General features: G+C 39.5%; 1 protein-coding gene across 1 annotated transcript in view; it reads left to right on the forward strand.

The window, feature by feature from the left end:
* Positions 1 to 462: 462 nt before the first annotated feature.
* The window catches only part of MICU2 (mitochondrial calcium uptake 2), a 122,001-nt gene continuing 97,029 nt past the window's right edge, over positions 463 to 25,434 (forward strand). Inside the window, exon 1 of the mRNA XM_015852147.2 lies at positions 463 to 687. Coding sequence (XP_015707633.1) covers positions 463 to 687 — 225 coding nt within the window. The remainder of the gene's footprint in view (positions 688 to 25,434) is intronic.

The following is a 25,434-nucleotide window of genomic DNA, read 5'->3' on the forward strand; positions in this document are numbered from 1 at the left end:
ACATCTCCTGTCATCTGCATCTCACGAGAAACTCTACTCCAACAGGATGTTTTAGACCCCGCTGCTATTCGCCTGGCACATGACATTCCCAACACCACAGCACCAAGTTAGTGCTGCAGCACTAACACAGCCCCACCTGACTTGACCAGCTTTATCCTCTGAGCTTCCCACAGTATCACTGTGAGGTTGGAAAAGTCCTCTAAGACCACTAAGTCCAACCATCGGCCCATCTCCCGCCCCCGCCGTCCCCTCCACCGCCGGGATCCCGCCGAACGGGGCCAGCCGCAGCTCCCGCTTTCAGCGCACGATCTCCGGGGTCCTCCGCACCTGCAGCTCCGTTACCATCCCGCCAGGCCCGTCCGTCCCGCTGTGCGTACCGGGCCCACAGAGCCCCGCTAACCGCACTAACCCCGCTAGCCCGGCTCGCCCCGCAGCCCCGCCGTCCCGGCCGGGCCGTCGCGCATGCGCCCCATGCCGGCGGTTTCCGGGAAGATGGCGGCGTGGAGGGCTGCGCTGGCGATGGGCGTCCGAGCTCCGTTGAGGGGACGATTGCTCGGGACGGGGCCCGTCCGGAGTCAGCGGCGCCCGCCCGGCTGGAAGATGGCCGCTGCCGCCGCTCTGCTCGGGGGAGGCTCAGTGGCGGCGTGCTACGGCGGCTGGGGCGTGTTCCCCACCGTCCTGGCTCAGGTGAGTGTCCGCTCCAGGAGCCGGCGGGGTGCCGGGCCTCGCAGCTCGCGGGCGCCTCGGGAGGGCGGCGGGGCCCGGGGGAGGCCGTGCTGAGAGCGGGGAGCGGCCCCGGACGGGGCGGAGTGGGGCGGGGGGTCTTGGGGCTGCGGCTGTTGAGTCGGGCTGGAGATGGGAGCACCGGGCTGTGGGACGGGTCGGTGGTATTGCGCTCGAGCTGATCCCGGCCCCGCTTCGTTAATGAGCACTTGGTTCTTTTCTGCAAAGGTTTTTCGCCTAAGCGCTGCTCGGGTGCCTGGCCGCCCCGACGGCAGCGAGCTGGGTGTGAGTTCTCATAGCCTGTGCGAGGTGTGGGCTGTGTTGAGCTGTCCTGTGTGCTGGAAGTGGCTTCGTTCTCTGTGCCTGGCCTCGCTACGGGCGCTGTGAGACAGCGGGATAGTTCTCTTCCCCTTGACAAAGAGTAATTCACAAAGTAGCACTTCTGTCTTTCATACTTCATCTGAAATGCATGATATGCAGCAGGTAGGATGGTACCTGGATGGTTTGCTTCATACCTGGCAGCGAACGTTTGGACATACCTTGCCTTGGAATATCAGTACCATTCAGGTTGAACTACTTGCACCATTTCCAGAGTAATCACACCACAAGTTCCAAAACACAGCAATGCTTTTTCCTGCTGTCGCTCTTTTTGTGTAGGTAGTGAACTTTTCCCCCATCCCTCCTCCAGAGAGGAAATCTGGTTTTAAGTGGGGTGAGGGAGGTTAGTGTGTACATGTGTTGCTGTTTGTCTGCTTCTGGCCAGGGGACTGAGGAAGCATTCAGTGCTTTCTGTGCTTGGAGGTAGTGTCTCAGGCATTGAAGAAGGCAGAAGTGCAGACAGGTGAATTGCAACTTGAAGTGTTCTTAAATCAAGAACAAGGAATGATTTGCTTTTTTGATATTGAAGTCTTAATTGTGGAGACGTTCTAAGCTGTTTCTTTATAGAAAGCTCGTGCGTAAGAGTGCCTGTTTCTGAAATAGAATGTGTTAGTCCTGTGTCCTTGAACAGCACATGTTAAAATGTTGGTTTTCTGGATGTAACTCCCCATGAGAAAGGCAGCCACAGATCCCCTATAAATCTTGTTGGAAACACATCTCTATACTGTATAGAACCAGGAGTTTATTTAACACATTGACAGAGCAACTTTATAGTATGTTTAAAAAATCCTGTTATAGAGGCCTATTTCATATATATATGGGACTCTTGCTTAAGCAGATATGAAGGTAGGTACGTATAAAAAGTATTAATGCAGTGCATAATCATAGACTCACTGCATGGCTGGGATTGGAAGGGACCCTGCAGCCCATCCAGTTCCAACCCCATGCTGTGGGCAGGGCTGCCACCCACCAGGTCAGGCTGCCCCATCCAACCTGGCCTTGAACATCTCCAGAGACAAAGACATTTGAGTTGAAATGACAAAGCTTTGGTGCTTCTTCTTGGACTGACTTCCACATAATGCAGCGACAGACCCAGAAGTACACTCTGTAATGTTCTGAGGGAACTCTGAACATCTTCAGCTTCTTGGATTGATTCATTTTTTGGAGATAGAAAACTGCTGGGCTCTGCAAATGTTAAGCAGTTTATTCAATTTGAACTTTCTAGTTTTCCAATAAAAAAGATTGTTGGATGTCCCACTGTAGCAGCAGACGTATGTTTTGTACTCCGTGTTGCTGCAATTAATGCAGTGACCTTTATAAAAGCAGTTAGTGTCACGCTGTGTGTGATCAGTTCCTAAGGGCAGTGAGCTGAAGGCAAAACAGGCTTGTAAAAGCATTCTCTGTTTGCTGACTGACTGTTTAAAAAGGTGTAAGGTGTCCTTACTTATGTTGGGAACTGTACAAAAACATTAAGCAAAAGCAGTATTTTTTTCTTGCTTGTTTTCCCCCTCAGTCTGTGTATATAGCAGACTCTTAAGTGCATCTACTCTTCCTGTTTATCAGTGAAACTGATAGAGCCTATGCTGGGAAAATCTGTGTTTCCAACTGAAAGGAGCTATCAGCTTTTATACGGTATCAGGTGGCAGTGACTAGAACTAGACTTTGTTCTGCCAGTGTGATTTAAAATGCCAATTGTGTTGAAGTTCATTAAAGGTATTCGCTGGGACAACAGAAGAAACACCTTTTACCCACCTTAGTGAGTCAAAAGTGTACACGCTGCACTGTGCACTGCAGTGATGCTTCCTAAGTTGCTCTTCTATGATTCCACGATGTGTGATTGGGAACTTCGATGAGACATGCAGTATTGTGTCATAGTTTGCTGTTTGTCATACTGAAGTGGCATTATATGGCCTACAGCTGTTGGATTCCTTTGGTCAAACACGCTGTTACCACCAGTCAACTTTGCAGTCTCTACTACCTGAGTAGTCTTTATCAGAGTCAAGCATCAAGTATGCAGCACAGAGTGTGCAAGTGAATTTGGGGTGGCTCACATCAGGAAACTGCCGTCTGTGTTGGGAACTTGCCAAGGGACTGTAGCTTCACTCTCATTCTCACACATGCTACAAATGGCAAGGCAGCTCCGAGCAGCACCAAACTGCCAGAGGCAGCATCTCCTGCCCCTGCTGAGGGTTTTATGGACGTATTTAATTCCTTGTTTCGGAAAGAATAATGCAATTTGATTACATTTGATTGGTAGTTGCCATCTCTGTAGCATTTCATGCTACAGTCTGTCACTGTTTCCAAATGAGAGTAAAGTTGTTACCAGTACTTGTGCCCGTGGAAGTTACTGTGTTGCATCATCCTTTTCCTAGGACTCTAGGAGCATCAATTGGTGGTTAAATATTTGGTATTGAGCTAAAGTGGAAAGCACAACTTGACCTCCTGAGATCCTTCCCAGGCTCAACTATTCTGTGAACTTAACCATCAGCATTCTTCTCTCTGTTTTTGTTACCGGTTTCTGTTATGAGATTGTAGCCATTGCTTCTCTTCCTTCTGTTGGTGGAGCTGCATCAGCAGCATGCTCTGGTTCTTCCGGATCAGAAGAGACTCAACTCCCATCCTGGTGGTCTTAAACAACACATTAATTGTGTTTGATCATACTGAAAATGTTAAGAGAATTCTACTCTCTGAACAGTGGAATATAAACCACTTGTGCTTTTTTTAGTGGCTGAATGAGTTTTTTGTGGCTTTATGAAGTTCTCATTTTATTTAAAATGTGTTTATTGAACCAGAAAAATAGATCTTTATATTTGAAGGAGGAGAAGGAGGAAGGTCCACTAATCTTTTTTGAATGGAGTGTTTCTCCAATTTTCTACTGTAAGCAATCGCCGCGAGAAGAAATGCATGGCAGTCGTGATTCAGTGTTATAGGAGAACTCTTATTCTGATCAATTGTAAAATACTTCTGCAGATCAGAACTTCACTTTCAGTTCAATTTTGGGCTGCCTGTGTAACCACCACAAAACTTTGTTTTGGAACTGTTGCCTGACACTGCATTAAAAATGTAGAATAACACAAAGGATTCCCCAAACAGCAGTTTTGTTCTGGGATGCTGCTCTTGGTTCTGACACTGCAGTAAAGATGCAATTTCCCACTGGGGGCCTCTCCACCAATCCAGGAGCTGTCGAGGGTAACACAATTCATAGCATCAGCTACAGGGAATGTTTGAATCAAATATACTTCAGATTTTTTCAGGGTTGTGGTAGAAGTCCTTTGGGTTTCCAACCTTGGAAGCTGACAAAATGGGTTTGAAAGCTCTGTAATACTCTCTGTGTTTCTTGGTCCTGCTTTGAGTATCCAAACAGCTCAGTACTGAGATGGATCCAATTCAGGCAGGCTCTGGTACCTCATATTTGGTTTTCACTTTGGTAAAGTTTCCAGTCCAAATCAGTAGGTGATTTACTGATGTCAACCACAAGTATGTAACCTTCTTAGTTTATATTTGCTTGATGAGTCAATTCAGACATAGGCATGAAAACAGCATGGAGGTATTGGCACTGCCTCCTCACGTGCTTCCAAAAGACATCAGTTGCATGCATACCAAAAGCAGCTTTTTGTTTAAATTATTTGATGCAGTTTTGCTAGAGCAATGGAAGGAGGGAAGTACATTGCATTCAGCTTCTCATGATTTTTATGTGGACTGTGGACCACTTTGACTTAAGCTCACACAACTAGTACACAGTTCCTCACTCCATGTATTCCTCCTTCTTTTTAATAATCTATATCTAGGAAGGTACAATTTGCATGACAGCTGCATGAAGAAGGTTGTCATTATTGGCAGACAGGATGTGTGCGTGCACCATTTGACTTCAGTTGCCAATAGGAATAAAAGAAGACATAAATAAAAACTGGGAGGCTTGCTGGCACATCTTGCTGGAATGGGAGTTTTAGTCCTTGCAATCAGCTTTAGAAGACTGGTTCATGGAAAGGAAGAACGTTGCTGTTCAGATGAGGTATCTTGATAAATATAGAACTCTGGATACGGTTGCATAAGGATTTGTAGTGATGTATGGAACTGCCAGGAGGAATCTGGTTCTAAAATAAAACCAGAGTGAATATGTACAGCCTAATCTGAGAAATAGACAGGAAGGTTCTTGTGCTTTGGCATAAAATAAAAAGCCAAATTGCTTGCCTTTGTTTGACCAAGGATCTTAGCATAGTTTTTGTATCCTAAGAACTAATTTATGTGCTTGTTTTTGAGTCCTTCTTCTATTAGAAATTGAGAATGCAAATGCAAGAGTGTGTGTGACAGCCAACTAGCATGCATACAAAATAAAACTGAGCGTGTATTAAATAACAGTATGCAGCATAATGCCTTGATAGAATATTCATGCAAAGGTTTTTGATGCACATCAAATATGCTTTTTGGTGATAGTATGCAGACCTCAGTGAAGCCTCCTGCTTCATTTGCAATGCTTCAATTCATCTGGTGACCACACAGTCAGGTTGTTAGTGCTTAATAGCATCTATCTAATGAAACAAGACTATGTAAAAATGATGGAAATTACCATTACTGTAGTAATTTGGAACCTCTTTAAGCAAAGATTATAATTACAATCCAGCCCTAAGGTGGTGCCTGGACATCTACTGAAACATCAGTAGAGTTGGCAGCCTTCAGGTGGGCTCCACATTTGCTACAAGTGCTTCTGAAGCACCCATGTTCCTTTATAGAAGGGCCCAGGGCCGGGAGGGCCTTTTGTGGATGTGCAGTGCGTGCAATCGGTGTTCTTGTCAGCATGGGTACCAGCATCTCTACCAGCATCATGTTGTAATCTGCTGTATCTTTGCTGCTATATTTATTATCCTGATAAATATTCAGGGCATATTGTCTTAGATCATGACAGGACTTTAACTCATCATGAAATCTTTCTGTTTTTGAAAGGAAACGAGTAGTCAGTTTGTGATTACTTATCTGTGGTATCAGTAGTCTGTGCCAACATAAGACATTTGAACACAGTTCATGTGTGTGTCTTGTCACTCTGGTGTATTGTGTGACTGTATGAAGGTTTTTTCTCTCCTGGGCATCTAGACTTGGTTTGGTTTTGTGCCTTTAAATGGCTAGATAACATTGTTACCTCCTAATTCATCTAGAATGAATAAATTTCAGTTAATAGTGTATCCTAAAATGCATTTTAAAACAGTGTTGCTCTAGTAATTAAGTGTTAATAAATATGTGACTCTCACCTAAGAGGAGAGATTTGGAACTGTATTAACAGCTTGGCCATCCCTGTTTTTCGTTGTTTTTTTCCCTCTGGAAGATACTTCAGTCTTTATGAACTGTTTCCCTTGTGCAGCTGAACAGAGTAACTGTAGCTACCTCTTGTTTAATTCTGTATTTCTCTGTGTTATGGAAATACTGTATGTATCAGGTGTCTGCTAAGCAGTCTAAATCAATAACTGAGCTATTAAATATATCACAAACCTCATTCTCTGCATTAGTGGCATACAGGCATTGTCATGTTGTGTGCCCAAAATAGAATGTGATATAGGGAGTATGGAATCTCTAGGGCCATGATGTTATAATTAATTATAGACTTAGATATTACTTATGGATGTACATTTGTTTCACAACTTTAAATATGTGGTATCCATTTCAGCCTTTTGAATGTGAGATATTTATATCCTGAAGTTTTTGGCTTTGAAATTATTTACATTTATTCCCTTCTCAGTATGCACAGAGATTCTTTGTACAGGTGCTTTCACTGATACTAAAACAACACGTCAAATGTAATCTTAGGGGTCAAGGTTAAATTTTAACTCTTTCAGCTGTCACCAGTGAAATTTGGAGAAAGATGCTGTAACAATTGCACTGGGGCTGTTCATGCAATGGACTTTTCCTTATTTCCTGTGCCGGGTACTTCCAGGTCACTCATTTTTGTACTCCATAATGTCGTCTAATTTTCCTATTGCTTGGTTCCTACAATTGCAATACTTGACTTAACATAGTAGGCTTCATTTTGTTTGAATAATATTCCAGAAAAACACTGCCTAAAACAAGCTATAATTACAGAGAAAATGACATGAATCATATACATACAGCTGGCTGTATCTCCTTCCTGTTGCTCCTGACAGTTGTCAATGCTCTGTGAGCTGGAAGATAAGAGAAGGGAATGTTGCCAGGCTGAAACACCAAGGCTGCATTTAAATTGGTTCCTTACGGTTTGTGTCCCATTCAGCGTAGGAGAAATTTCAAGAGTGACTGTCTTGCAGTGATGAAGTCTATATAAAGCAGTTGTAGCAGATGTAGCTAATAAATGCTGTCTTATCTGCACAGATCCCTTCCTTGCTTCTTTGCCAAATCAGCTGAGAAAGTCCTTAGTCAACCTCCACAAACTGCAGACTACCACTAGCACAGACAAAAAATTGATATAAACTGAAGGAAGTCAGCATTTCCAGAACACATTTTTTCTTAGTCTTACCTCTTATATAAATACGATATTTTCTTTGATGAAGTAGACTTTCGAAGACACTACCATATTATATTAATGATATATTAAATTATCATGTGATGTTAAAATACACTGAGTTGCATATAAAGCTATATACATACATGTATTTATATGCATAAAATATAACTTACCTTATATTTGTAAGGATATCAATTTTGCTTATAAATAATGCATGCTTAAAATACTATGCAAATACAGTGTGGTAGTACTGTTAGTAGTACTGTTAGTAGTAGTATGATGGTAATGAAGTTAAGCTCTCTTTTATTTAAGCAACTGTACTTTAAAAGTGCTAAAGACCTAAAAGTATTTAGGCTGTGAGCTATTGGGAGGACTCAACACAGAGAACAAAAATTGCACAATTTAAAGCAATTGTGAAGGGTCCAGATCACAAATTCTATGGGGAGCTGCTGAGGGAACTGAGTTCGTTCATTCTGGTGAAGAAGATGCTCAGGGGAAACCTTATCCCTCTCTACAACTTCATGAAGGGAGACTGTGGTGAGATGGGGGTTGGCACTGCTCCTTCTGGCTGCGCTATTGCTGATACAACGCAGGATGCCGTTGACCTTCTTGGCCTCCTGTGCACATTGCTGGCTCGTGTGCAGCCAAGCACTGACCAACACTCCCAGGTGTGTAGAAACTTCTACTTAGTGTAGGGCATTACTACATAATCTAGATTTTTCATAGGGAATAACTGAGAAGAACTGATATGTGCTTTAGTTGCTCACATTAGATGGACTTCTCATTCTTAATACTTAGCCATTCTTTCTGAGACACCTCTCCACTTCTGTGCAGGTTTTCTGTTATTTTGCAGTATGTTGCATCCACGTTTAAATCATTCTGGGAAGTTAAAAAATGAATTCATTTTAAGTGCTATTGTGCATATGTCAGAGAACATAAACATTTGTTTCAGTGCTTCAACACAAGTGCAAGATCTGGTTTCTCTTCCTGAAATGTTTGTGTCACTGACGTAATGTAGAAGAATACGAAGAAAAAAACAAATTGCTGCAGTTACGTGTGGCCATGTTTTAGTATAAAGTTAGTAGTGGGAGAAACATAGTCTTTCATGTTCTGGTTCCATGGCTGGGCCTGGGATGTTTATAAGCACATGAGAAACAACTGAGTAATGGAAATAGAGCTACTTCGACAGTGTGCAAATTCCACTGGTGTTTGGCTGGGTGAGCCCTACAATGTGCAGATGCTTTACTTGTGCTGTGACTTAGGTTGTCTGAAATTAGTTCTTTCTAGTCCTCTACCAAATGATCTGGCAGCACAAGCTGCTATTTCTTCCTTATTTGGCTGACAATTTCTTAAGCTTCGCAAACTCTTTTCATTTAAAGTTGGTAGAGCCAGAGGCCTCCATATGATAGCTTTTCGGCAAAATCTGTTGGGATATAATTGATGGTAGCAACAGGTGCTCTGTGGTACGGTTAATATGTGACATTTATTTTGCTATTTAAAATGAATCAGTTTCTGTATTTTATCAGAGCTGGACTTAGGTTTTATAGCTTGGTGGTTAGTGTGTGTGTGTGTTACTGCTGCAGTATTTTTTTCTTCAGAGAAAGAAGAATTGTTCATTTTATTTTCCTGCAGAGCTGTAGTTAAGCACTTGTGTAAAGAAATTTGTGCTTTGCTTAAATAAAGAAGAATTTAAGACATTTTACTTAAAGTGCTAAAGACCTAAAAGTAATAAATGCATTTAGGTTGTGAGCTATAGGAAGGACTTAACCCAGAGAACACTGCAAAATTGAAAGCAAACTGCAAAACTTAAAGCAACTATTATGTGTCTGGATTAATAATAATAAGAAGAAGAAGAAGAAGAAAAAGAAAATACATTTTCAGCTCAGGTAAAATGTATAAAATGACTTTTTCCTGGAATATGGTGTTTTCTTCTATTCTGAATATGCTCCCAGTATGGAATGTTCCTACACAACCTCCCAGAAAGACATTGTAGGAAACTGCTGACATATTTTTTTTTTTTTCCCAGCTCCAGTTAAATTTGGAAAATTGATTAGGTCGTATTGCCAAATGGTGTTGCATTGTTCTTTAATTTTGAGGTTGGTGTTCTTCTCTTGAGCACAAAATGTGAAGGAAAGTACAAAAACTTCTGTGCACCCAAAATATGTGTGCCATATGTGTGCAGTTGAGCACAAATTTGTATAGCAATAAATAGTGGATTCTTTGCGTGAACACCTCTATATAAAGTTATGTACTTTCATCTGTTAATATGCCGTCTGTTTGCTGTATGTTTATCTTCAGTGCCTCATCTTATTGCATGTGGTGAAGAGGTTCCTGGACAGTTCTTCTCCTTGAAATGACAGTGATTAATTCAAGATGCATTGTCAGTGACAGTGAGTCATAGTCGGGCTCTCTGCTGTGAAACACTTGAAGCAGCTGGTAATGTTTCCTTCACTCTGTACTCTCATTCCCAGAGGCAGGGGTAGGAGGTAGCACTTCCAGCATATCTGAATACTGGTTCAAGTGTAGCAATTATACTGAGTGCCATGGCACGACCGACTCTTTTTGGGCAAGTATTTGTGAGACTGTAGTTGTGGACCAGACTGTGTAGTCTAACATTCTAGATGCAGTGTTAATATGATAGAATCAGACTCTGGTATAGTTTAGTAGAGTTCGCAATTGTGTATTATCTCTTCAGATTCATATTATGTGCATCTGTCTCTAGCCATTGGAAATATCCAATTGATCTAACTGCTGGACCAGCGCAAGTGGATACAAAAGTTACTCGCAGTTCTTTGAAGTGTATTTACTTCATGCAAAATGTGTTCCTTGTCATCCTGAAGGTCACACCTGAGCTGTTACTTACCACCCCAGGCCTGCAGATGGTCAGGTTTCCTATTGCTTCATGCTTGAGGGACACTCAGAGCTATTTTGTATCTATGTGCTTGTGTTTGGCGAAACTACAGCAATAGAGGCAATATCCTCTATCTGACGAGATGCTAGAACTGGGAAGATTCTGCCAGCTTTTGATTACCACACAAGCCCTTATGTCTAAGTAAAAGCAAATTTAAAAGCTGTGTTTTTTGAAGAAAAAATGCCCTGCTGCTACTACAGAAAAGGTAGAATGTACCTTCTCTGTGAGAAAACCTTGAATATACAGATAAGAGGGTACGAATGGTGGTCAGCTTGTGTTCAGGTAGTCATGAGATGGGCATCTATAAATGGATAGGAGACCATACTATGCAAGGAGCAGAGTCCACAAATAGTTTCATAAGAAAATGAAGATAACACACTTGCAACACTCATGCCTGTATACTAGTGGAGTAAAAAGAGAAAACATCCTTTAGGATAACTTTTCATGAAAGTACAGTTCATTCACCACAACTCATGTAAGCATCTGTGTGAATTATATCATTAATTTGCTTGATTTTCAGCATGGTATTAGATTAGAGGTGAAGAGAGAACACAATAATTTATAAAGTGCTAAACTAGGTTTAATTCCTCCTTAATGGTATAGCCTGAAGTACGCATCTCTATCGTGTTAAAGATACTTAAGTTAAAAATAAGGGGGAGGAGGAAAGGCATATCTGCGGTGTCACCAAGGCATGTGGTGAGTTGATGTATAAAGGGAACGTAATGGATCTGCTTGGATTCCAGCCAATGTTGCTGGACACAGGCATTCAGTGAGGCACATTCCGGGGCATTAAGTGCAATCCCTTCCCAAAGCATAGTGAGCCTTCTGTGTAATTCATCTTCCTGCAGCCCCCTGAGCCAGAGGCTGGACATGTGGCTTAGCTGATACCATTACTGCTGCAGCTCCTAAGTAGTCACTTTTTTCAAATCAAGGCAGCATTTGACTTATACGCCAGTAGCTGTGTTTGAATATACTATGCAGGCATTTTCAACTCGCTCTTGTATTTGAACATTGTTTTGTTTCTAAATTATAAACAAATCATTGTAAGAAGATGGCTTTTTCATCTACAGTTTTAATTTATAAACGCTGCCAGTTTTAGTGTGCAAAATCTAGTGCTAGTGGGGTTTCTTTTTAGGTTCTGTCATGTTAGCAGCTTACTCAGATACTGCAACTGTTTGCTACCTTATAGAAACGTGATGGAAAAATTGTGTGGGCCATTTTAGTGAGCACAAAGATAATGAAAGAGGAATTCTTCATCAGTGGAAGTCATCTGTGTTTGGCAACAATGATAAATAAAGTGCTGCAGTAGAACTCACTTTCTAAAAGTGTCCACAATGGCAATTTACCTCCTCCAGACTTGGAGAAGTATGACTCCCATTTTCCTCACAAGCCTAATTTTCTGTATATTTTTTCATTTTCTTGGCCACTTAAAGTCAATGTAAATTAAGCATACAGCTCTCTTTTATCTCTCCTAGAATAAAAACTTGAAAGACATTCAGAAGTTACTTTTGTGGCTATCCCGCAGATAGCGCTTGGTGCCACGTTGCGCCAAGAAGTTCAGGTGGCCTCAGGTCACAGGAGGCTGGAGTGGAAGCAAAGCTGTTCTGACAGTGTTGGCCTCTTATTTCCAGTGCTCGGAGGGATGAGTTACTTCAAATTGCTTTTTGACAAACAAATCCTGTTCTGAGAAATGAATTCCTCCATGGTCGTCCTTGACTACCAGGATTATTTGGCCACTCATTAGATGGGATGGCCAGAGCAAGTGTGAATGTATAGGGCTTTAGCTTTGTGTGTTTGGTTATGTGCAACTCATTTACAGAACAAAAATGTTACGAAAGTATATAATAAAATCATAAATGTTTGTGATATTATAGCTTGCAGTATCAATCTGTCGTGCTAGTAGCTGTGATTATTTTTCACTGTTAATTAAAGGTTATTTTGTAACAAGAAGCTTCGTATAAATATTTAATGTCAAGCTGGGCTGAAATTAATCTTAGAGCTACTAATAAGGCCAAGGTAACTGCGACCTGCACTTCATTGAGATGTTGTGCTTTCAAAATATAAAGTGACTTGCATTTTTAGCATATGAGTTAGAAACATAGTTTTTAACAGCCCAATTGACCAAAATCTGATTTTGAATAACTTGCTTTTCTGCTGTGTACCCAGCAATTAATTCTTATTCAAAGATGTACTGCTTGTTAAATTAAAATGTTTGATTTACCTTTCATTTTTCCCACCTCCTTAGAAAATGTTCTTAGTTCAGTGCTATGTCATACTGTCTCTGGTTGTGCATGTGGAGAACTGTAGTCACTGGACAGTGGAAAGTACATAGAGGTGACTATTCTCTTGTCTGGTGTTAAGAACATCATGCACTGGAGTCTGTCCTCTAACACTCCCAATACCTTGCTGTAGTAGAAGCAAAGGTCCAAAAAACTTGTTTAATTTGAGGCTGTCATTTTTACGTTCTCCATATTTGTGGAACAAAGTTATTTAAGCCTGGGACCTAAATAGCTGTTCACAGCTGCTGCCAGCTTATACCCCAGTGATGGTTAAAGCTGCTTACCATAACAATGGAAAGACTTCTTTTAAATATAGTATTTTGACAAACTTTAAACACTGTTGTTCCTTGATTAAAGCCCTTGTCTAACCCTCCTTGTATTTCACACATTTAGGAGAAATGACCTTAAGCTCATCTGTTAAATTTGGAGAGCCATATGAGAGCTTATGGAGAACAAACAGATACATGAAATGTACTTTGCATTAGACAGTCTGTTGTCCAAACAGCAGAGTCACATTCAGTTTTGGCAAGATGCTTCCCAAGTAAGAATGTTTTAATTCCAGTTCACTCAGCCTGTCTTTTTCTTTCCTTTAAGAAGCATCCTTAGCCATGTTGGTTTCCTGCTTTGGATTTCCAGTTTCTTTCTTTTTTTTTTTTTTTCCAGTGCATTTTGGTTTTAAACAAGTATTTGCTCAAGGAAGGTTAAAGAAAAGTATCCTGGTCTGAAACAAGAACAGAAAAAGCTACAAGAAATAGCTTAGAAGTTCTGAATTTTTTTCTCTTTCTACAGAAAGTTGCATAGTTTAGGATATTTAAGAGACAAAATATGTTGGACGTGTTGTAACCAAAGAATTAACTATTTTTTAAACAGTGTAAGTAATTTGCACAGGTAGTTTTGTGCCAACCAAATTGTAGTATTGTGTAATTTGCTGCTCTGAAAATATACAGAATCACTGGCTTCAAACTTATTTTTATAGTAGACTGAAAGGCAAGAATTGCAATCTTTAAGTAGTATGCAGGTGCAAAATATTCAGTGTATATATATATGTATAGTAAAACATATACACAAAAATATTAACTGGGGAGGAATGTCCATTGTTAAGAGTTAGTTTAATAGTGTTGACATGGAAGCGAATTACGCACATCCTATTTAGTGGCCTTCTGTAGCTTTTTAGGATTTTTTTACTTGCAGTATTAAGGATGGCTGGGGCTTCTCTCAGTGGAAGATTTAATGACTAGCTTGGAGCCATTTTCTTTTCAGGAATTAATATTTAGACATAACATTAGCTATGGAGGTAATTAGAATAATTAATGAATAAAATTGCAAGGACTGTAATTTGCATTGCCTAATTCCAAATTTTAAAGCTTTCTTTAAAGATTTTTGCTAATTAAAATGTTAAATTGGTTTAATTTCAAGAACAGGACATGGAAAAACTGATGCGTTGGTTTCTTTGTAGGCTGCGTTTGACTTGATGCTTAATTGAAATCAAGCCTGCATTAATAATTTACTCTTTTATCTATGTGTATACACTGGTTGTTCAAAAGAACTCGTGTGCAGTGTCTAATTTTAAAAAACTTCTGGTATTTCATTTTATTTACTAATTAGATTTGCTTACAAATATTTTTACCTTATAGTGAGTGTTAATGGAGAGAGTGGGAAGGAAAGAAAGAAGAGCTTCTAGATGGGATTTCAAGTTCAGTTTTGTGGCAAAACAAGATCCTTTCCAAGGGTGAAAAAAGCCCTTTAGCAAGGATGTGAAATGCTTGCATCGTAATCAGCATGCTCCACTACTGTTTGTGACACTAATAACATTTATATCTGAGGAATGGCTAAAAGCAAGCATATTTTAAGTGTGGACATTGCATTTAACTTTCTGTAGTTTGATATTCATCTGAATTTGGAGTTGTACTTAGGAACTTCCTTTCTGGTGTTTGAAATCATTGTAAAAAATGGACATTGCTAGCTGATGTGGGAGTGGCATCCCTAAGCTTCTTATCTCTGTGTTAAAACCTTTTGAAGTAGAAAAAATAATAGCTTAGAAGACCCTGGTTAAAAATTACTTCAAGAAAAATGGATTTAATAAGTAGTTGCTTAATTGGTGTGTGACCTTCAAGGTTAGAGATGCCAAACAGCAAAAATACAGTGAAAGAGTTAAGCTAAACTTTATTTAAATAATGCTTTCAAATGCTCTTATGCATACAGATTGTAATCAAAATGACTATTTCATCCAACTTAGTGACCATAAGAACGGGTACTTTGTAATTAGCAGTAAATTGTTCAGATTGTTACTCAGCCCATCTAATTGCCTTCTTTTTTATGTTTTCTTTAATGAAGGCGAAAACAAAAATGTGACCCAGCTTAGCAATGGTCAGCACTGTACAGCAGCAGCTATCATGCTTGCTGGTGTGCTGGTGAAGTGAGTTTTGGGCTGCCCATCAGGACAAGGTACTTATGGTTCTAGGGTAATTTCAGTTCTTTGGTACTGCTAGGTATGACAGTATTTATCTGGGGTTACTCTGTTCCCACCCTTAACTGTGTATTGAACATCTAGAGGTGCTTTGTCTGTAGCATGTTTCTAATTTTTTTGGATAACAGAAGTAACTTATCATTTTTTCCGTCTTTTAAGTATGTCACACTTCTAAAAACAGGTTAGTTTTTATAATGCTGTGTGTGTTTTCATTTCAGTGATAAAGTTCTTTGTTTTCTTTTCTTCATGTACTCAGTCTGTATGTGTCGGTACTTGATACCTGCATCTGAAAAAGAATAAGGTCTGATGATTACTGACATTTATTAGCATTGTTGTGTGGCAGTTGTAAGGGAAGGTACCACTGTCTGACTCACTAAACCTGGCTTAGCTGGGCCACTTGCAGACCATTCACATAGTCTTTGTTACTTATCATTAAACTTCTGTCTCATGCTTTCTTCAAATCTTTTGCTTGTGACCATCCTGTACTTGAAATCCATCTTTAAATCTATGGAACATGAAGTAACGCACTGCCCAGGGAAGATTAATGGAGTGCTGGCTCTTCTTGATCCAGATTTTTATCTGTATTATTTGGAATGGGATTTTGGTCCAGCAATCTATTTCCTAGTTTTTGATTTAAGGTCACAAATAATCCCAGGCTTTGCTGATATTACCTGTAAAATTATTTATGAAAACACAGTAATTATTATTAGATTTGTATGTTGGTTCATTGTTGTCTTTGTCTTGGGTTGGGTTGAATTGGTGAAGAAAATCCTTCCTTATGCACAGCATCAGATATGAAATTGAGGTTACACTTTGTGTGATATGTTGGCTGGCATTTTGGTCTGTTTATTTTAATGCAAGAGCTTTTCCTCTCAGGAAACAGTTTGTCAGTTGTACTTTTACTTACTGACAAAAAAAAAAAGTCCCACAGGTGGTGAACAACTGCGAAAATCAGATGCAAAGATTTCATAGGAACTAACCTGTGTTGCTTGCTACTGAAGTTGTGTTTATTTGTGCTAGCAACATTGCTGGGTATTTTTTACACGATTGTAATAAAATGCATAGATCATTTCAATATAAAATCATTTTATTGTCTATGTATGTAGAGACGTTATTGGTGGAGTACCAACTGTAGGCGCCATTGATTCATAAGTTCAAACAAAGCTGTGAAGCAGATCAAAAAGTGAATGGCATGGATAATAAAATAATAGCAGTCTTGAGGTCTGTAATTCTTTCATGGATTAGATACATGATATTTTGCTGGCATTGAGTTCAAAAAGCTGTTACTTTACTATTTGTAATTTGACTTCAGTCATGCATAGACTTGTTGACAGATATTCACTGGAAGTCTACCTTTTCGAGACACTAGTAGCCTGCTGTGTGGTAGTAAAGGTATCAGCATACTAGCTGCTCCTTTATTTATTTGTAAATATTAGAAAATGGAAAGCACTTGCACTTTCAGCAGAGGCACGCAAATAAACTTAGTTTGCCAGATACAATGTTTGGCTGCTTGATGATGTTATTTCCATTAGTAATGTGCTTCATCTTTCCCCTTTAATAAATATAAATATTCAAATGACTTTTGAAGTTACAGTTTCTTGTGGAAAATGTGTCCTTCCTAACAAGTTGCTGTATTCACAGCCTGATGTGTTACTGTGCATTAAACACTCTGCTGCCAGATGAAAAGACTTATCCTGTGTCCCTCCCTGGATATGTCACTGTATTTGCTCAGCCTGATGTCTATGATCTGGAGAACATGTCCAGTCTAATGATTTCTTTATTCCTGTTTTCATTTGAACTCATTTTGGTGATTAGTAGAAATTAACATTCTCATTTTGAAGCTGCATCTTTTAAAACATGTACCGGTGTTGAAAAACATGTACAAGTGTTGAAAAATGTGCAGTGTCACAGTGACAGTGTCAGTATGGACCACTCCATTTTCACACAGACGTTGCCATATCTCACTTGTTGTCTTCTATCTGCTGAGTTATTAGGATGTCATAGCCTCTTGTAGAACTGTCTTCTGATTTATCCATTAAGTTGTTTAAACTTAGAGTATTCATACAGAAGTTCATGCATTTCATCCTGATCTGAATGGCTCTTTTTATTCACTTTTGAATCTGTTCTTTGTTCTTTTATTTCTGAATTTTATCATTTTCTATCCTGCCAACCTATAAGGAATGCTTTTTTACCAAGGGTAAATAATCCCTGACTAACTTGGTTGCTTTCTGTGGTAAAGTGACTGGAGTTGTGGACAAGGGTCCATAAGTAGTAGGTGTTATATGTCTGCATTTAAGCAAGACCCTTCAACATTGTCTCTCAAAATATTCTTTCATCCAAGTTAGGTTGCTGCAGTTTGAATGGGTGAACAAAATGAATAAAATCATCCTCAGAGGGTAATGGCTAATGAGCCATGCTTGATGTGGGGGCTCGGTATCCTGAGGCGGGCACAAGGCAAAGGGCAGGATCACAGCACTGGACTTGAGGAGAATAGACTGTGGCCTGCTCAGGGATCTGCTTGGAAAATATCTTATACAGTCCTAGAGCAAAATAGAATCAAGCAGAACTCACCAATTTTCAGGGTTCGCTTCATTCAGCCTTTGAGAATGGTCCACATCCACATGTAGGAATGCAAACAGAGGCAGCAAGAGCCTTTGTGGAGTTCCTCTAAAATGTATGTGTGCAAGAGATGTAAGAGATGAGTGGCCTGGAAAGAATACAGAGGCACTGTCTGAATGTGCAGGTTTGGAGTCAGGAAGAGTAAAACCAACCTGGAATTGAATCTACTGAGAGATTTTATGAAGGGCAACAGGAAAGGCATATAAAGACCTCTGAAAGATCTCTAGTGAATGAAAGGGATGCTAGCAAGGACAGTGACAGTCTTGGAAGTTAGATTCTCTCATTTCTTTTGCTTCAGGTATTAAATTTGATGGTGGAAAAATAGTGACATTCCTTGCATGAGGCCACTGATCCATCATCATCTGCATTTAAAGGAGAAACATCTAGCCCATAGCTTGCATAAATGCTGAAGATTTAAGTTACAATTGAGACAAAACACAATTGTTCTCCTGGTATGGAAAGAATTGTAAAATACCAGCTTCTCTGAAGAATGGATGTCTGAAATGGAGCTCCCAAAATGTACACGACAGAAGTTAAAAATTCAGCATTAATGTAAGAATATGTAAGAACAATAAAATCCCTCTGTGCACCTCCACTATACTTGTAACATCTATTATTCTATATAGAACAGAGAAAAATTTAATTGAACCGGAATATTTCATCCTTATTGTGCAAAGTCTTTAAATCTGTTTTGAACACGTAATTATGATTCCCTCACAATCTTTTATTTGGCATGTATTCTCTGCTTTACTAAGAATGTTTCAAAACTTTAATTTGTACACTTAAAACCCTGTGGGTAAGATAGCACTGCTGTTATTTCTGAAGTTAGTAAGAGGCAATAGTTTGATGAAGGCATGTTTTTTTGATGCTGCATTTGCTGTAAGGAAGGCAGCACACACTGATAAGAGATGGGAATACTTTGAGCTTCTGATTCTGTCATTAGCTGATGTTCTCATTTCATAGAATCATGGGATCACTTGAGTTGGAAGGGACTTTTAAAGGTTCCCATGTCATGATTCTTAAGTTAGAATGCTATTCAGCTTTCAGAACTTGACATTCAGCATCGCTGGACTATATCTAGTCCTGTGGGGTTTGGGTTAGATTTTTGCAACTTAACTGTCTTGATGTGGAATGATAACATTTAGAATTATAGAATCAACCAGTAGTCATTATTTCAGCACTTATGTTAAGGCTATTCAGAAAACAGATTTAGAAAGAATAGAGTTATGAATACACGCATGAAAACAAAACCTTAACAGAAACTACATATAGGCAAAAACAATTCATCTTAGGCAGTTCCAGACTTGCAGACGTGCAAGTATAAATGGAGAAATGGAAAATATCATTAGATCTCAGGAAGTAACCTGGGGATATCAAATGCACAGGAGCACTGCCTTTCTTTGTTATGGAAAATTATGTTATACTTAATCTTTCATTTAGTATAGAAGTTTTATCCAAACTATTAGAGAAAACACTATTGTCTAAATTGTTTTTAATTTGTACAAGCAGTATTACTTCTTCCATTATCTCCTTAAACACAGTTGTCAATTGGATTTTGGTACTATATAGTAGATCCTCCTGAGGAAGGTCTTAATCTCCCATTATAGTTGTATTAGATTGTAGACTTCTTTTTCTGGAACGTGGAATAAAATAGTAAGATGAGTTCCGCTGTTATTCTTGGTTGCACAAATCAAAGTGTAGCACTTGTAATTCTCTCTGAATTTGCCTTGTTATTATTACATTCTGGCGTAGACCATATTTTTACCAAAATGGTTTGTAGAACCTAGCTATAGTCACAATGCTGTTAAGGGTTATGATCTGAGAAATTTCACTCGTTTGCATCTTTAAGCCCATTCTTTAAACCTGAATACCACTCACTACCTGGAGATTCTTCTCTTCTGGTGTCCCTCCTGTGTGACACAATATTTTATGTGGCTCTGTTTCATTTTTGTTTGTCATTTAAAACTTTGTATTTAAGTTTTATGGTGTGTTAATGTTCATGTATTTCTCCCTCATCATAATTTGGCTCATTTTGTTCCTCGATGACTTCTTTTTTTTTTTTTTTTTTTTTTTTTCCAGTTGACTTTGCTTTCTTTATGGCTTTTGGAACTGTTATTGCCATTGTTAATGTTGTGCACCAGCAGTTCTCTCTCACCAATGAGAATGATTCAATCAAATTGAAGTGAATGGTGTTACTAGGTGCACTAGAAAGCAAAGCAAAGAAATAGAATTTACCATTTTCTTTTAACATTTCATCTTTCTTATGTACGTTGTTCAAGCAGCCAGGAAAGTCAACTGGGATGCATCAAGTATGGCATTGCTAGCAGGACAAGGGAAGTAATTTTCCCTCTCTGCTCTGTGGCTTCTCCTTGATTTCTGCATGCAGTTTGAGTGCCAGAGTATGAAGAGGACATAGAGCTTTTAGAGAGCCTCCAAAGGAGGGCAACAGAGATAGAGAAGGTTTTAGAGCAGGGCAGGCTGAGGGGAGGCCTGATGGCGGCTGCAGCTCCTCACAGGGAGCGGAGGGGGAGCGCTGAGCTCTGCTCTGTGTGACAGCGACAGGGCCCGAGGGAACGGCATGGAGCTGTCAGGGGAGGGGCGGCTGGGGGGGAGGGAAAGGGGCTGCACCACAGGGCGGTGGGCAGGGAACAGCCTGCCCAGGGCAGTGGGCATGGCCCCGAGTGCCAGAGCTCAGGGAGCATTTGGACAGCGCCCTCAGACATAGAAATTGGATTTTGGGTGGTCCTGTTTGGAGCCAGGGGTTGGACTCAGTAATCCTTGTGGGTTCCTTCCAACTTGGGATATTCCATGATTTACTCTATTGTCATTGCTGTGGCTGTTCTCCAGAATCTCAGCCATTGTGTATGGATGACTCAACAAAAGTTATGTTTAAGTACATTTTCTTGCACGTACACCATTTTCAGAGTACATATTTTTGGAAACAATTGTATCTAAGTCTATAGTTTTACATATTTGGAGTGTAGGATTATAGCAGTTATGTAGCAGGTTAAAATATACAAGTTGCCTGGGCGTACAGAAGAGAGGGCACTACAGACCGCTGTGCAGGGAGATCTCTGTGGAATGATGCGTTTGGTGATGCTGGGAGCTATGTTTCTGTTCTAAGCTTGAAATATGCTGAAGTACAAATTGTCTGGGAGTTATGTTCTGCTTCCCTTGAGCAAAAGAGTGAAAAAAATTAAGCAGTTTGCTTATTTGTGTATGTCAAATCAGTACACGTACGGTCCATCTAAAACTCAAGTGATGTTTTTGCCAGCTGTCTGTCATAAAGAAGTAATAGCAATATAACCTCTCTTTGGTTTATTACGCAGTTTTTATTTCTCATCAAATTTACTGCACTGTTTCAAGGGGTAGGTTGAAAGCAAGTAAATATTTTTAAATAGCATTTTAAAAATTTCCTACCATACTGAAAAGTAAACAGAAACTACTTGACCCCGCGTACTTCATAAAGCGATAGCTTATACTGGTGTCATTATACTCCAATTACCAGAATGTTGCGTGTAACTGGTTATATGTAGCTCTTTGCGTGTATATTTTCGCTTGTGTATGTGTGTGTAGGCACACACACAACCGGCTGGGTTTTAAATCCTTCAGAACAACTGTGTCATTTGTCATAAGAAAGGAAATAATTTGGTATTTCTTTACAAAGAACATGTATGTAATAGGCTACTTGTGACATAACACATCTAAAATCCACATGTAGGGATCAACTGATGTGCAGGAAACTTGATGTTTCAGGTTCCTGGTTCCAGACAGCTAGTGTGCTTGAAGCTTCTGAGTTTCTAACACTTTTACCACTTCAAGCAGCTACACCGGTGATCACTTTCAGTATTACTCATCTCAAATTATTTCTGCAAGGCATAGGAGAGCAGAGCAAAGTGTATATTGCCATCTTAAACCCCTTGTGGCTTTTTGTTTGCTTGCTGGAGAGACTGCAAAAGCCATCATCATTGTTCTTACAGCATCAATTTGCCTGTTATTGTCATAGGTACCACTCTGACACCCTTCTAAATCTTCTAATTTTGTCTTGCTATGCCTGTAGATTTCACCTCAAAATAAAGAAGCTTTAATCATTTTCCAGAAAATAACTACCCTAAAATAAACTGCTCTATAATCTTTTCAGAGGGGAGAAATAGATTGAGCTCTAGATACATTTCAGAAGGTGTAATCAACCTTGAAGCTCATCTTTGAACTTTACCTGCTGGGTTGTTTGGTGGGGTGTTTTGTTTTGGTGGGTTTTTCTTTGGTGTTTTTTGAGTGAGTTCCATATTTAACCTCAGGTATTTGTGGTTTCAATAGCTCGTGTCTGAACACAATCAGATATCCATACTCTCAGTCAATTGGCACAAAATATTGAGTTTGTTATGTTCAGCAAAGTTTCTGTAATAAACCCTGAATAAATATGCAGAGTGCTGGCCAGGAAACGTTTCAGAGAGTTTGATGGATCTAAATTACAGAATCCAACAGGTATCGTCTTTGTCTGGAATACCGGTAGCATATATAGATACAAAGTGGAGAAAAGCATTGTTTTGTGTGTTGGGGGAAAACAGATAACTTTCACCATAACAAATGATGCTGCCAAATTTCTGTCAAAGTGCTGAAGTGAGGCCAGTGCAGATTGTGGAAGATGGTCAGAGAGAAATAGTCTGGCCACCTTCTGTCTTTCTGCATTTCTGAAAAGGCAGGTAAAGATGTAATAAAATCAGAAAGTCATTGGTGTCAGTAATGAGGGTTTGGACCTTTTCAGTTATTGGGGAACAGTCATGAAAGTGACTCCTTGGTGGATGTATCGCACCTAGATGGTGGGGTAAATGACTTCTGGGTTCATTCTCAGTTCACACTGAGAATGAGAAATAAGTTGAAAGTTTGGGAAAGATTCATAAAAATGTATTTCATAAAAATGTATTTTCCTTGTCTTCCCTGGTGGAAAAAGTCATAAGGAAGTAGGTGAGTGGTACATAAATGGCAGAAAGTAAGGACAACATAGAACCAATAGTTAGGTAGGTGGGCAAGCTTTGTCATCTGTACTAAATCTGTAGAAAATGTACCGTTCTTATTCATTTTTTACTATTTATCAGCTGCCAATTGCTCCCCACAGCCAAGCCATGTGAGTGTTCCCAGTCCTGCTTCTGGGAAAACTTACTGCATTAGCATGCATCACTGGTGATAAAACAGTAATGAACAGTGAAAAGGAGGGAAGGGAAACTGCCTTCTTCAACTGGAACATCTGTTTGCAGAGTGGATGTCTGTGATCTTAATGAAAGGGCACTGTATCAGTTTCAAAAGAGACCTGCCATATTCATAGGCCAAAGCACAGAGTCAAGACAAAATATCTAGATTTACTGGATCAGGTGAAGAAAGCCAGTGATAAACAGTAAAATTACTGTTTGGGCATGTCATACAAACTGTGGAGGGGTAATGGTAGGAAGTGTAAAACAATTCAGAAAGAGCAGTAGATATTTGGGAACCTGTAGGCTGGCTAGAGTTCTTTGGGACCTCAAATCTAAAATCCTTCTGTAGCGGGTAAACATATCGTGTACAATTCAAGTCACAAATTGCTCTGCCTCCTTTTTAACCCATTGTGTCTTTTGTGTTTTAATAATCTCTTAATTGGAAGACTGTTCCAGAATTTCATGTCGTTTGGGATCATTTTATTTTAAGCTTCGTTTTTTAACATTTTTAAAGCTATAATCATTCTTCTTAACAAAAGAAATGTGTAAGAATTTTGTTTTGGTTTCGTTTTTGATTCAAATCCAAACTTTCAGTAATGAAAAAGCCATAATTTAAGAGCACAGGAACTGGGTTATGGAGGAAGCATAGAAAATAATTGGAGTTCTAACACCGAACCAGAAAGGGAAACTACTGGGGAAAAGACTACAGACATGGGAAATATGTAAGTAGGAAATATGGGAAGGATAAAGCCATATTAACTCATCTGAAGTAGTGCTGCCAACATTTACTGCTTGTGCTACCCAAGTGGCCTTTTAAGTCATCTAATAGTGACCTGATCTTTGAGGTACGGTGCAGGATGGATTGAATAAATGTATCAGTTGTCAGAGGGGAGAGAGGAATCAGGGACAGTGGGTGCAGTCATCTAAATATTGAGAAAAATGATTTGTCAAACTGTTTCTGTATATCTACAAGGTATTAAGCAGATGAATAATTGCCAGTGTGGGCTTGTCAAGAATAAATAATCACTAAGTTTAATTTCTCTATGTTAAAATAGTAGAACCTGCAAATAGAACCAGAAGAGTAGCTGCCATGTGTTTTGAGTTTATTTAAAGGCTTTAATTAGTCTTCTGTGATATTTTCACAAGTAATGCAGAGAAATATGGTCTAGGAGAAACTTATGTGCAGTAAGTACAAAAATGGTTGGATTAGTTTTGCTATTAATTGTTTATAACTTTCTCCCGAAATGAAAAGATACATTTAGAAGATTTTCTTTGGAAACCTTCCTGGAGTCTCGTTTTTCTTTCTGTTTTTCACCTAGTGAACTTAATGATAGAGAGTAGCTGGGATCATTGTGCAGATAACACAGAACTGAGAAGGGACTGTACTGGAGAACAAGGTCACATTTCAAAAGGATCCTGAAAAACTGGAAGAATAATCTGCAAACCAAGAGATGAATCTCAGTGGAGATGAGAAAGCATTTACTTCTGGTAAATCACAGCAGTCCTCCAGAAAAAGATGTGCATTATTTTGATTTAGTTTGATAGCACTGTACTGATCAAAGGATGATCCTTCCATTGGAATCTACGGATAAGAGTAGCCAGTACAATGAGCGGAGTCAGCCTTATCCTCAGTCAGTATTATGGGGGTCTCTACTGGAGCAGTGGACTCCATGTGAGGAGTCACCTTTTGGGGAAGACTGAGACTCCTCAGAGTCTGGACAAATGCTGTGTAGGTGATCAGAAGTGTAGAGATCATCCCCTGGAGAAGGAGTAAACCATTTTCAGTTCTTCAGCCTGCAGAGGAAAAGACGTACGCATTCTAATATGTAAAAGGATGTTGCAAGGAAAATAAATAATCTGTTTTGCCAATAGTGACCACTATAAGTAATATAAGGGTTCAAACTGCTAGGAATTACTCAAAGGAAATGTTAGAAAGAACTTTCTAAATGTCAGATTCATGGAGTAGTGAAATATTTGATGAGGTTTAGAATTTTTATCATCACAGGCCTTTGACGAGCGATTAAACGTATTTGTAGCTGCAGTTTTTCCCATACTTGGGAGTATTGTGGAGATGTATTTAAAATTGTATTTGTGTCCTTAAACTTCCTGGTTAGATGGCTGTATGGAACAGGCATATTCAACCTGAGGCCAGACAACTTCAGCAGCTACTTGTATGTACTACTCTGCTTTAATTGATCTGCCTCAAGAAAGAGAAGTAAGAAAACTTTTGCTTAAAAAAGTTTGTCCAATTTGTAAAATCTGTTTTCTTTCAGGAAGTTTCTTACCCATATTGGATTCGAATGGATTCAGTTATAATGTATGTGATTCAAGAGACATTTTGAAATATCTTTTTCATGCTCAACTAGGATGTTACATTTTAGCAGTTGAAGGCTTCACGTTAA

This window comes from Coturnix japonica, chromosome 1, assembly GCF_001577835.2.
Source record: "Coturnix japonica isolate 7356 chromosome 1, Coturnix japonica 2.1, whole genome shotgun sequence".
Taxonomy (NCBI): domain Eukaryota; kingdom Metazoa; phylum Chordata; class Aves; order Galliformes; family Phasianidae; genus Coturnix; species Coturnix japonica.